Raw genomic sequence first — 13,358 nt, 5'->3', positions numbered from 1 at the left:
CTATGCAGTGTGTGTGTGTGTGTGTGTGTGTGTGTGTGTGTGTGTGTGTACCTTTGTGTATGTCTTTGTCAAAAAAAAAAAAAAACTCACTAACCCAAGCTTACTGTTCTGTATATTTCCTGTGCATCTTGTATTTGCAAGTGTTATTTGCAGTCCCTATGTCCTCTATTGTAAGTCGCTTTGGATAAAAGCGTCTGCCAAATGTAATGTAATGTAATGTAATGTTGCAGATATGTATCAATTACGCATTACAACAAAAAAGCCAGAGGTAGAGGGACAAAAAGGAACTTAACCCCACTATTAACTATTACTTTTCAATCCAATGAATTACTAGAGTGATTATTAGACTAGAAACAATGTGTGTGTCTTGTTACTGTATAAACTCACAGTGGTTTTCTCCAGACAGTGCAGCAGGTGATGGTGCTGGCTCTCCAAGAGAGATGTAGACTTGCGTAACCGTTGCTCTTCCTCAGTGGAGCTCTGTAGTAAAACATTAATAAATAAAAATAAAAATAGAGAAAAACCAAGTCAGCGCTGCTCTGTGTTTAACTGTCGGACGACACTGATCAGTTGATGGAGGTGCGCGGCCGTCTGCTCTCTCAATACCTGATCTGAAAGGTTCATCTTGTACGGAAGTTGCTTCGGTCGGAGAAGGAGACAAAAGCAGAACAAACAGAGTTTTACTTGTGTTTCTAGTTCAGCACTGAGAACAGACAGCTGTCAGGCCAGTCAGACGCGGGGCACGTAATCACTGGGGACCTGGAAGGAGTGTCTGCCAGCATCAGCGGAGCCGGTGCATTGATCTGTGCTGGGCAGGAAACTCACCCCTAATGGATATGTGGTGCACATTGTGTATAATTGATATCCAAATCTCAGTCATGACATTTTACGTCCGTCTCGCTTATTGAAAATTTCGCCTGTAGGCATAAAGCTAATGACTTCTGTGCCAAATATGTCTTTTTATTTTATTTCTTTGAATGTATTTATTTTTTAAATGGCAACGGCCTATTTATACGATATGCTGTTAGTGAGTGTATGTGTGTGTGTGTGTGTGTGAACCGGTGGGCAATGTTCTTTTCTCTACATCTGTGCCGGCTTGGATGCAAAACTACTTTCCGAGGAAAAGCGAGGTGACTAAGCGGGGGCAAGTGCGTACTAATGTGGAGCCTCGGTTGAGCGCTGAAATAGCACCGAAAACAGAAACATAATTACGTCATAGACATTCATTTTTTCATTTGTTACCTTCATTAGTCCAATGATTTATTCATGCTTTAAATTAACAAGGATTTCCCTAAATTAAACCCTAGCTATCATACTGCACATGTTAGTACAGAGGTTGCTAGTCTTCAGTTTATGCTGCTTTTACGCTAACGTTTTAATAAATACTTATTTGGCTGATATCTAGGCAATTAAGTCCATTGTGAGCGCCGACAGCGAATTTCTACATTTTATGTTGTAGCAAAAGAGCAAAGTTATGAGACCACATATTAATATTTGATTTGGAGTGATTCCGACATAATATTAATGCAGTTCTTGATCAGCGGCATATTTGGAAATGAGCAATTAATTGTATTATTGTTGCATGTATTTTGCAATCATTGTTAGAGATCAGATGAAGAAAAGAAAAAAAGCTTTCGTAATTCTTCGTGATCTCATAATTGTCTTTTCCGAATGCGGCAATTGTTCATTTTCAGAAGTCAAAGTGTGTTTTAAAGTGACACTTTCAATGGGTTGCATCAGTCTTTTTGAAAGAGGAACCTGCATTTGAGATGCAGTCACCCCCCCCCCCCCCCCACCACCACCACCAAAAACAAAACCGAGTAAAATGCCGAGTTTGAAAGATTAGCAGCGCCAATTTGTAAGTTTGTCAAAGCACCTGGGCCGTCAGCAAAGGCGTCTTTTTGCAGAGAACGCACATTCCTGCGCTGATGACCCGGTGTGTCCGGGCCAGAACCGCTCAGCTGTGTTCTGCGCCGCTTATCTCTGGCCAAGACAATAGTAAAACACCAGATTTTTGGACGAGTTATTTCTGTCCTTGTCTTTACGTGGCACTAAAAGCCCATATCAGCAGTCTGTTTGGGGGCGGCGATGGCTCACCACCCAGGTGGTCACCATACTGTAGAGGGTGGAAGCAGCTTGATCTGCTGAGTGACAAACCGAGTGTTACTCTGGTTTGTTGTGTGCAGGTTTTAGTAAATCGGTGTAAAAAAACGATTTCTGGAAAAATACTGCATCGGTATTTAATAGGAGCGCGCGCACTTCGGGCTGATTTTAAGAGACGCCGAGAAAGTGACTTGATGAGCGCGTTGAATTAATTTGCAAGTTCACGGATGAGAAATGTGTCGAGAAAATCCATCGCAAGGGGGAAAATGCGTGTTTTTCCATTTTAATTCTAAATTAGTAATTTAATTCGGTTTGGATTTAACATCTCATGATATCTCCATCAGGCTGGAGAAAAGAGCAATTTCCTCCTGGGGAGGCCAGTTTATCAAGAAGTATTCTGTATAATGACGGATAAATGACGATTAATTCGCTTTCTCCAAGGACAGTTTTAAATTTCCAAGATGATTCTTACAGGACTTTTATCACATTTACAGCTCATGAAGGCAAATTCCCTGATCTATAATGTAGATTCAAATGTTTAATGCAGATTATGAGAACTTCACGCAGGCTTCATTCAGTTTATTGATGTACCATTTTAAGACAGGTAAAGAGCACCGCGCTCAGTTGTTGTGGTTCAACAGTTCCTGCACTTTGGACGGCATCAAGATAGGAACGCGCCCACAATTCGCCTCGCCGCATCTCGCTTTGCAATCGACACACTAATGGCTGCACTGATGGGCGTGAGTATATCTGACTCTTTGTAAAACATCATGGCTGCAGGGAGAGTAAATGAAAACAGCGCTGCATCTCGTGCCAGCTGTTCGTTGCGCTCCCTTTAATCGCTTACATGTTGTGTAGTCCAGACTGACAAGGTTAAGGTGATGCATCAAAAACCAGCCTGAAATCTACAAGTATCTGTGCAGACAAATCCTCTTAGAGAATATAAATATTGCAGCCCATCATTTCAAGTTTTGGCCGTGCAACATGTAAAAAGGGGGGAAAGGGGCGATGTCATTGTGGTTATTGGAATAGTTGTTACTCGCCTTATTGTATCACAGGCACAATTCTATCTTCCCCACCGGCTCTACACCGATTTAGATTTCGGACAAATATTCCGAGGAAAGCAAAACGGTGATTGGGAATGTCGAGGTAATTCCTAATCTCTTATTTGATATGCCTACTTCAAAAAGATTTCTCCGTTGTAATACGTCAGTCTGAAATCGGATCTGCACTTTGTTTCTATATACTTAGGGATTAGGCGTCGCTCATAACAATTTACTTTAAACAAATGGAAATATAGACAAATATAACATCTTTATACACATTCTATGTGCACATCAATGCTCTGGCCTTTGTTGGAAATTCCATTCATTACTCAGCCACGGCTAGAGGATAAACACTGGGAACCATTCTACTGCTGCCACCAACAAGACTAAAGAAGGGAAAGCAAGCAAAAGATATAGTTAAAAAGACAGGGAGGAGAAAGCGCTTGTTTTTGTTTTGAGCCGTGTCAGCCCCGGGCCAGTATAGTGCTTGTGAGCCACAACATTTTGGTGTTTACATTTCCCGTTGTACCGCCCGGAGCCTGTTCCTCAGCTGGGCAGCTGCTGCGCTCGAAGAGCTCAGATTAGAACCGCCGCTTATCGAATTTGATCATAGTTAGCTGCTTTGATGGGATTCAGTGCACATTCTAAGAAGTGATAATTGAAGGAAGGACGAGTACCGCCTGCGATGGATGACTTAATTATAGCCCACTGCAGGATCTTCGGGGTTTTGTTTCAGAAGATGCTGGGGTCAGGCTTTCCATGACACCTTGTTTTGGATTATTACCAACGTGGCGGTGTAATTGCGGCCATGTTTCCGAGGGAATCCATGACAGTAACAGCGAAGTCTATGTGATGTGTGTGTGCGTTTGTGTTTCGAAAGTCGGTCTTACCGTGAGCTCCAGAGCTTCATTGAACAAGCCGTTGCGCTTGCTGTGGAGGAAAGCACTGGAGCTTCCTGTCTTAGATATTCGTATCCTGGCCAAGCGAGCTTTCTGCAAAGAGCAAGAAATTGGGGAGAAAAAAAAAAAAGGGGTCCAAGTTACGGTCTGTATTAATTTTTGCAACAGAACGACTGAGTATCAGTCTGACACTTCCCTTTGATTCCTGTTCCAGCTTTTCACATGCTTGATTTGTTAGTTGCGATCTTATAGATCAAATCAAACGCATTCCACTAACGCATTCACTCTGATGTCTTATGATAAATTCGCTCTGATCTCCTATGATACTTATGAATGATTTATAGAGCCGATGCGATAACACACACTCCTTGGGTTGAAACGCACAGAGTGGTGCAGGTGAATCTCTCAATTAAGCGGGAAAAGTGTCATTCTTCATCGGATGAACTCAGCCGGCATTTAGAATTCAGTTAGTTGGCCTCGTTTTTTTTTTTTTTGTGCAGCCATGTTTTGGATTTTACCAAGCCAAATAAATGAAGCAAGTGTCCAGACCCATAGAGGTTTCAGACCTCCACTCCAGAGCTGCTATATTAGTGTCAACTTGAATGCTGCTTTACCCATCATGTCCCGACATTGGAGCGAGTGCACAGTCCAGCTTTTATTCTCTCTCTCTCCCTCTTTTTCTCTCTCGTGTTGTCAAATCTCTCCTTGGAGGCAGTCAGAGATGAATAAAAGGGAACTAGGAAAAACAGAATGAATTCTTTATATTGGAGACATGATATGATTGTCTCTGAGGCTTCAGGATTTTACTCCGGTTTTCTGCTTTGCGCTCCACCCGAAGAGCATTTGGCTCGGAGTGTGTGCGGCAAACCATGCGAGTCCGTATCGTTTCACGAAATCAAACCCGTGTGAAAATGCGGGTCTCAGTAAATCTCCCGGTTACCAGAGCAACTGCTTTTAAAGGGTAATGTAATCCAAATCACTATTTCCTCTAAGGCCTGCCATTTTCCCATCAAAGCGCGGTTGTCTGTCAAGCAGTATGCATCTTCCGGGAGTGCATATATCTGTTTTCAGTGGCTTCATTTTCTGCATGCCGAAAGAGAAATTCATTGAGGGAAAATAAATAGTAGTATGATGTGTGCGGCGTAAATGAAGAGCAGACAGAGAAAGCGTTTTGCTGGGGAGACCATGCACCGCTGGGGGGTTAATTGAGTGTGTTGACGTGTGTTAGCATATCTCAGTGGTTTTCCTTTTTCTTTTTTTTTTTTTTTTTTTTTTGAACGCAAGCTTCACCTCCATGGATGATTTTCTCTACAATACATACATATGAGTCACAAAGAATGCCGTCGTAAATATGTGTATCAACAAGGGCATGCAAATGTATGGTAATTCAAAACGATTCCATCAGTGTAGTTCCATTTAAAGAGCCGTTCTTCGCTCTGAGTTTACCCTTTAACATTGTCCCTGCTCATTAAAATGACATATTTGTATGCTTTGTCAAAAAAAATAATGACATAAAATGGCCTTAATATTGACCTTTGCCGTTGTTTCGTTTACGCTCCGCCGCAAATATTCAAGTAGTCCCAAGCTCCTCCGATACCCCACCTTTAGCGACAGCCGGCTTATGATATGGCAAGCAGCGAGAGCCACCGAGCTGCCAGCCGATGGGATTGTTGCCCGGTTAGTACGCCGCTGTTTCACAGTGAGGACACACAGGTGCTGTTTACGTTCCTCCCGATGTCGTGTGACATAGAAATTTCACAATATTTGCTCCGTTCACAAGCTTAACAATCTAGACTTTAAGAAATCTTTTGTACACATAGATGTTGGTTACGATGCAGGGAGCTCATTATTCACCGATTGTATTTGACAATCGTCTCGAGTAAAACGCGCGCAAAATAATCCAACCCACGGGAATCTGGGGGAGGTCATTAAGGTGAAGGAGGTGAAACTCTACACAGTTTTAAGGCGAATGTGCACAAACCTCCATATACAGCAGAAAGGTGCATCAGAATCACACAGGGACCAATTTGCACCACTGGAACCATTACACTACTGCTGACCTGAGTAGGGTTTTTTTTTCCAGACTTCCGTGTTTCTCTGCTTTGGGGCACCACCTTTATCTTTATTTTCATCTTACTTGCTTTTCTTTGACAAATTCCCCTCAATGTCTTTGTGCCGTCACATTCTAGATTTTTGCTTTCTTTTTTTTTTTTGCTGGCACAGCATTCCCACAGGCTTTTTGGAATAACCTCTCCTTATGATCTGGTCCTGCGTTCAGCCTGTGAGAAGGGTTAGGGTTGCCAGGCAGCACAGGGGTAAGAGAAAGGATGTTAAAAAAAAAAAACAAGTCCCATCAGATTAAATGTACTTCTTCAGATCTTAGATAGATTCTTGCATCTGTGGGACCCTGTGGTTGCATCCAAACACCATCTGCTCATTCAGGCTGAGCCTTTGCAAGAAAGAAGGAAACATTTAGAATCATAGAGAATGCAGGAGTGCAAGGATATCATATAGCATGAGAGGCTGAGATAACCTGAACTTTTCTCATTACTTATTATGCATGTGTGCTTACGTGTGCATGCACACACTCACACAAAGAGAGTTATATTTTCCATCATGCTCTCATGCAAATATTACCCCTATAACACACACAAGTACCCTCTCATTTGCAGCTTAATCACCCTCTTATGCACACAGTTCTCTGCTAAAAGGTTACTATACTCTTACACACATGTTACACTGCACAGTGCCACATATAAAAGAGAATGCCTGAGAAAAGCTGCATAGACAAACACTCATCTATTTTTCATTGAACTATTATGTGTAGACTAATGTTATTTCCAATACATTCATAAATAACTTCTTGAAAGTATAATCAACACACAGGACTATTCTCTCTCCACAGTGACGATACCGCTACACATCTTCCATATACGTTACATTATTGATGAGCCGGTAGTAGTTTTTCTGTACAAAGCTGCGCATATAAAAAACAATGGAGTTTTTAAAAGTTAATGCTACACGAATGTAAATAACAAATGTACAAAGAAACGTTTGAAACTGAACCACAGCCTGTTTGAGTGGCAGAGACAGTTCAGGACAGAACGAGGAGAGTGGAAATAGCTGTTTGTGTTGCAATTTCATGCGAATGGGATGTGAGTTTGACTCCAAGAGTATAACAGCGTTCAGTTGTCAGTTCCTGACTGGCTTATTCCATGTATGCAAAGAAAAAGGAGCATATGGCGAAAACAGCTATCAATGATTGTCAAGGTGCCTATGAATCTAGGCCTGCCACATGTTGAGTTTCTTTAACTGTGTTTTGGGTAATATAATTGTGACACCTTGGTGCCTAAAATGTTCTGCTTGCTCAAAATAACCTTCACACTTGATGCACCAACAGCAGATGCACGCTAGCCAGTTATATTAAAACAACATAAGGCCGACGAGTTATGTTGTGTTTGCGACAAACGGGAACCGAGTTTAGGTTTATTACTCTTGTTTTTATGAGCTTCATTTCAGTAATGGTTTAGGTTATAAAAATGGAAGTGCCTGTTCAGCTCTCAGTTACCAGAAACGTCACGCTGAGGACACGCCACAGGTTACATTCACTCGTGTAGCGGTGCAGGACTCCTCATTCCTTCCTCCTTGATCGGATCAATGAACTGCACTGTATGTCATTAGCTGTGTTTGTTTTTTTTTCTTTGTTTTTCAGGGGGGTTCATATGCTTGTAAACGGCCGTGGCTCATCAGCTTTTGGAAAATGCATTTGTTTGCCTTACTCCATTAATATTGTTACTCTGGAGTTTGCACCTGTGGCTGGCAGAGCAATGTGTACTAATCATGCATGTTTAATGCGGTGAGGTGTTTTAAACACTGAAAGATGATTTAAACAAAGACGTTTTCACTTTATTCCCGTATGGCGCGTGCATCTGAGTTCTGTGTACGAATTTATACAGGAAATGTAATCTAATTTAATGACTGTTTTATTGAATACAATGAAAATATATTGCACATTAAAGATTTAACCATTAGTGTTACATAATCACATTTAGACATAAGTATCAATGACAGAAAAATAACTGAACACTTTATTGTACTTTATCACCCAAACTGACACTGAGATGAAATGACGACAAACTTGCCTTTCTAGGTGATGCAATTTTATCGCTGTGCTGATTATTATACCTGTTGCTGTTCAATGTTGAAGTGTCACCATGTGCGATTTATTCTATTTATCAGTTACATTACTTTGTGCTCCTTAAGAAGTGTGAGGATTTCATATCCTCACACTGTTGTTTATTAAATAATCAGGTAATGAGGCATTCCAAAACTTCACTAATTGAGTTGTCCTCTATACGGCGATCAATTTTACCCAATTTATCCGTGGTTTCCTGTCCTTTTATTGATTTGTTTACCCCTGCCTTCATGCGTCACGTTAGGCGGGAGTGATGGAGGGAGAGATGAGAGGAAATTAAATATTAAATGTGAGGCTCAGATGCAATAAAATTCACGCAGCTATTGATACTCACATTCCAGCTAGAATCCATTTAGATTTTTCATTTTACTGCAACTCAGTTTGGAAAATAAACCCCCTACAATAATACTGTCTCCCATGATAGCGGGTGACACTGCAGTTGCATATATGTTTTAATGTCCCTCAGTAATGTGAACGTGGCCCACTGTGGGAAAACCGAATGATCAATGCCAAGAGAGGAATGACCTTATGTTTGTAACGGCTTCATCTAAACCTCCGTGCACTCTTGCGGCACGATGTATGATGGAGCAGGTACATTTATATATTAACATATTCATTTTACCATCACTATGATTCAAAGGTGCTGTATTGAAATAATCAATACACTTTAGTGCACAGGAAAGAGTAAATTGATGTAACGACACTTCAACACGACACTCAAGATGCATAAAAGCATGACTTGATATTAAATGGACCCAAAATTACGGTAAGACTGAGTTGACACAAGTCAGTTTTGCATCATAATCAATAACGGCTGAATCTTAAATGAAACCGCAATTTGTGTGACAGGTACAAGTGGCACTAGGTATGTTAGACATAAGAAACAAAGTCTAATTCTAATTCACGTTCAAGTGCGGATAAAAATCCATAAAAGTGTTCATAAAGCAAACATCTTTATGGTGACTCATGCAGGAGGACAAGGAGGGAAATAGTTTTGTGATATATCTTACAGACAGGAGACTCACGGCCCAGAAGGAGAAGCCCTTGAGAGGCCTAGTCACATCAACGGCAACCTGAGCAAATAATTTAATACAAATTTCCTGCACGAATAACTTCTTTATGTGAGGAACTTAGATGGCTGCATTGATATTTAAAGGATAGTTCACCCAGAAATGAAAATTCATCTATTATCAACTCATCATCGTTCCATTAAAAAGCTAGGTAGCCTTTAAACACGTGGGGGGGAGCATAACCCTGCTTGATGCCGCTTTAGAAAGCAGTCAGCTATATAATTGTACACAAAAAAATAACATTGCACCAAGTTAAACAGCTCCTAGGGTAATAAGTAAGGATTATTTACATAAACATAACTGTATGCCACTTGAAGACAAAGCATTTCTTTTTTTTTGCCACTTCTTAGCAAGCGGGGTAAAGCAAAGGTAAGCTTTCGTTCAACACACCAAACTAAAAACTAAAGCCCTACAGTTTAATTTGAGTGATGGAGACTCATCAAATTTGTCTCGATCAAACTCACATCCACTTTGAACTCTTGGAGGCAAACAACACTGACATATTGTATCATCCCCAAATCACTGTCTATCGTTCTATTCCGTGTCCAATCACAAATCCCACGACCAAAATGTTTAATATAACAGACTGGACTTTGCAAACACACAGCCTTAAATAAGAATTGAGACAAATGAAATGTATCCCCAACACTGATCCCATATTGTACGCATTTACAATCGTGTCAGTTGGATACACGGGTTAGCTATAATGGCATTCTTTATAGATCACTTTGTTTCTTTTTTTGCATTACATGCAATTATACAATTTGTGGTGAGCATTTTGCATTATTCTATATGCAAGATCAATTCTTCATTTATGTTCTTTTGATTGCTGACGATGATTGCTTTTATTTCTTTCCTTTTTGCGATAGCTAAGCATTTTCTCCTCCCAAAGAAAGTGTGCTGTCGGCAGAATAAATAAAGGGTAACGCCCAAACCACGGACTGACCAAAGTGCACATTTACACTGCTTAATGTGCTGTACCTGTAGAGATAATTGTCTGTCTAATGGAAAAACTGGTGTTCACGTTGCACATTAAATTACATTACATTACAGTCATTTAACAGACGCTTTTATCCAGAGCGACTTACAAAAATTGCAATTCAATAACCGAAGATCCAACTACCAGTAGTCGTTATTCAGAAGTCACCACTCTACCTAATAGCCATTTCAAAGCCATATACATACATACATTCATTTCTACTTTTTTTTTTTTTTTTGGGTGGGGGGGCTAAGTGCGATTAGTGGGGTAGTGCTTGCTATCTCCTCTGCTGATATCATGGGACAATTTACTTGTCGTTTTTGTGTAGCAAACATTAATAGAATTTCAAAAATATGACTGATGGTCGGAAACATTTTGCTTTTGTTATTTTTTATTTTAATTTATTTTATTTTGTTTTATTTTATTTTATTTTATTTTACTTTATCTTATTTCCCAGATGACAATCGAGCACAAATCAGAAAAAACTCACAGTAGAATTGAATTATCAAGTTACTGACTTGGCATCAGCTATCTTCTTTTGAAAAAAAAAAAAAAAAAAAATCTGGATTATTTTAGATACACTGGGGGCTAAAGACTGATCTAATCCCTTCATGATCAATCACATGAAAAAAAGAATCATATACTTCGCAGGCAGACACTAGCCAGTCCAAATGCTTCATCTTAACATCATAGGCTTCTGCTACCTAAGGGATCTAAACTGCATGAAAAAGAGAAACATCTCCAACCCTTCACAGAATACTGGTGTAGCAGATAAGAGTGAGGGAGATGAATATTTGAATGTATTATTATATGCATTACGTAAGCAGTCTTTTCAAAAGAACTGTAAAGAAGTTGCATGTAATGAATTTCCTCATTTTACTCGGTGACTGGGATTCTGCTTTTAATCTGTGAGCCTCAATGAGGAGAAAGGAGTCGTGCTTCTTTTATGTGCACCACCGATGGCACACCGAACAGGAGCTGCTTGACGTGCACACATTTCCTCTTAATCTGCACATTGACTTTGAATCACTGTCTTTTAATCCAGTTCTCTCGCTCTTTGCAGTGTTCTCGCTGTATTTTCCCCACTTAAACCCTGTGATAGCGGCGGGAGCTGCTTAAATGCATTCATTGAATATTGCAATTTTGACTCCAATGTCTCGCTCATTGACTCAGACTATTTTTTGGCCGGCGAGGCGAAATTCCGTGCTCGGCCGGCGGATGAACAACAGGTCTCTCTCAGAGCATCCTCCACCTGCTGCGGTCGCTCTGCAGCCGGGGAGCGCCAGCCAAAGCCCAATACAGACAAACTTTGTCTGCTCCCGATGGGCTCGTCACCAGCAAAAGTTTTTGTCGGTTTGCCTCGGGCCCTTTGGAACAGAACAAGCGAGAGAGGAGCCCACATGATGAGAAAGCTTCCTCGCCGTTCTTTCTCTCCCTCCCGGACCACTGCGCTCCCCGCCATCCATATTGAAAAGCAGCGTAAAAGAGAGATTCTCAGACGAATTGAAGAAGGGGGAGTTTATATCAAGGAAGGCAACATTATTTGATGCTGCTGAGAGGTGATCCTGAGGAAGCTGAGTCCTCTTACACCTCTGGCCCGCAGATGTCTACTACTGCAGTAAAGACAGCTTAACCTCGGACTAACACTACTCAGGGACAAAATAGCTTTGCTTAAGCCTGGATTACACTCTTGATAGACGCCAGAAAGGTATATGCAGCGTCTGTGTATTTCCTTTGGTCTGCAAAACAGACAAAATGATTATAACGAAACACAGCAGCCAGGTGAATTATGTTTAAAAAAAAAAACAAAAAAAAAACACTGCCATGTCTGCCACTCTCAGCCGCTGCACCGAGAAGTTAACTAGTTTGCCAGTAAACACGTTTCCAGGGGAAGGCAGAAAAGAAAAAGGCACCGCCGTAAACATGTCATCTGAGACGTCACAAAAGCAGAAACTGTGAAACAAAAAGGTGCAGACATTGCTGATCTACACCTGATCAACATCTGTTCAGCTCCTTTGTGTGAGAAAGACTCAACTGTGTACATACAATAATATATCATAAAATATACTATTATAGAATCTGGACCACGGGTCGACAACCGACGGCTCCGTAGTTTTATTTTAGTTTGTTCATTTATGTGATTTTTTGATGTTATTTTAAATTTGAAGATTATTATGGTGATCTTGTAACATCTGAATAAAACGTGTTAAAACATTTTTGTTGTTCTTAATAAGCAATTGCACGTGCCAGTAAATGGATGACAGCACACAAAGAGAGAGAGAGGAAGGGATTTTTGGTTTGCTGCCGCTGGATAATTTAAGATCGGCACTTTTTACATAAATACAGAAGGAGTCAAATAGACATTGAGTACTTTGTTTAAATGTGACCGGAGTTCAAAATGTTTGTTGCATGCAGAAATGCAATTATGTTTTCTCTGCCGTTGTTCATTGATTAAAAAAAACAATGCAACACATATTTTATTTATACAAAACATTAAGACAAAAAAACATTTATTATATGCCGTGTCAATTCAGTTAAAATTTGTGTGGCTCCAGGTGTTTTCTTCACTGTGGGGAAACGGGTCCAAAAGGCTCCAGGAGTGGTAAAGGTTGCTGACCCCTGATCTAGACAAACAGTTATATTAAAAAGAAATGGTGCATTATCACTTGAGAAAAGTCAGCTTACAGTCTTAGTATCAGATAAACATAATATGATCCAAAAACCAAGGTGTATCATCAAAACTCAAGCGCAAACTACTCAAATATAATGCAATTTTGCCACATCACGTAGCACGTGGCTTCTCCTGTTCCAAAATGGTCAAATAATCTGCTCATTAGAAAACTGGCAGGATTTTGGTGCTTTCTAACATGACTTGGAATGAAACTAGCAATTCTGGCAGCAATAAGGAAGTAGCGGTGTGGAAACATATTCTAACACAGGCTAAAAAGACGCGGCTGTCCGCCGACTGATCACATTACCACGCCCGATGAGCCGACAGCTAAAATTCAATTGACTTGAAGTAAGTGTCTTGTTATCGTTTTCCTGTTTTTAGCTTCCTCCACAACC

General features: G+C 40.5%; 1 protein-coding gene across 3 annotated transcripts in view; it reads right to left on the bottom strand.

Moving 5' to 3' along the window:
• LOC147214431 (A-type voltage-gated potassium channel KCND3-like) overlaps positions 1-13,358 on the bottom strand; it is a 110,601-nt gene that overhangs the window by 6,008 nt on the left and 91,235 nt on the right. For 2 of the 3 annotated variants that reach the window (XM_086141437.1, XM_086141436.1), the window contains exons 4-6: positions 4,040-4,141; positions 607-639; positions 388-480 (exon numbers count right to left, since the gene is read on the bottom strand). In XM_086141437.1, coding sequence (XP_085997563.1) covers positions 388-480; positions 607-639; positions 4,040-4,141 — 228 coding nt within the window. The remainder of the gene's footprint in view (positions 1-387; positions 481-606; positions 640-4,039; positions 4,142-13,358) is intronic. The other variant, XM_086141438.1, reaches the window with a different exon arrangement.

Source organism: Fistularia commersonii, chromosome 34 (genome assembly GCF_037954325.1).
Source record: "Fistularia commersonii isolate RoL2024-O1a breed Wild chromosome 34, RoL_Fcom_v1.0, whole genome shotgun sequence".
NCBI classification, from domain to species: Eukaryota; Metazoa; Chordata; class Actinopteri; order Syngnathiformes; family Fistulariidae; genus Fistularia; species Fistularia commersonii.
The sequence above is the reverse complement of the archived record's forward strand: the minus strand, read 5'-3'. Positions and strand labels throughout refer to the sequence as shown.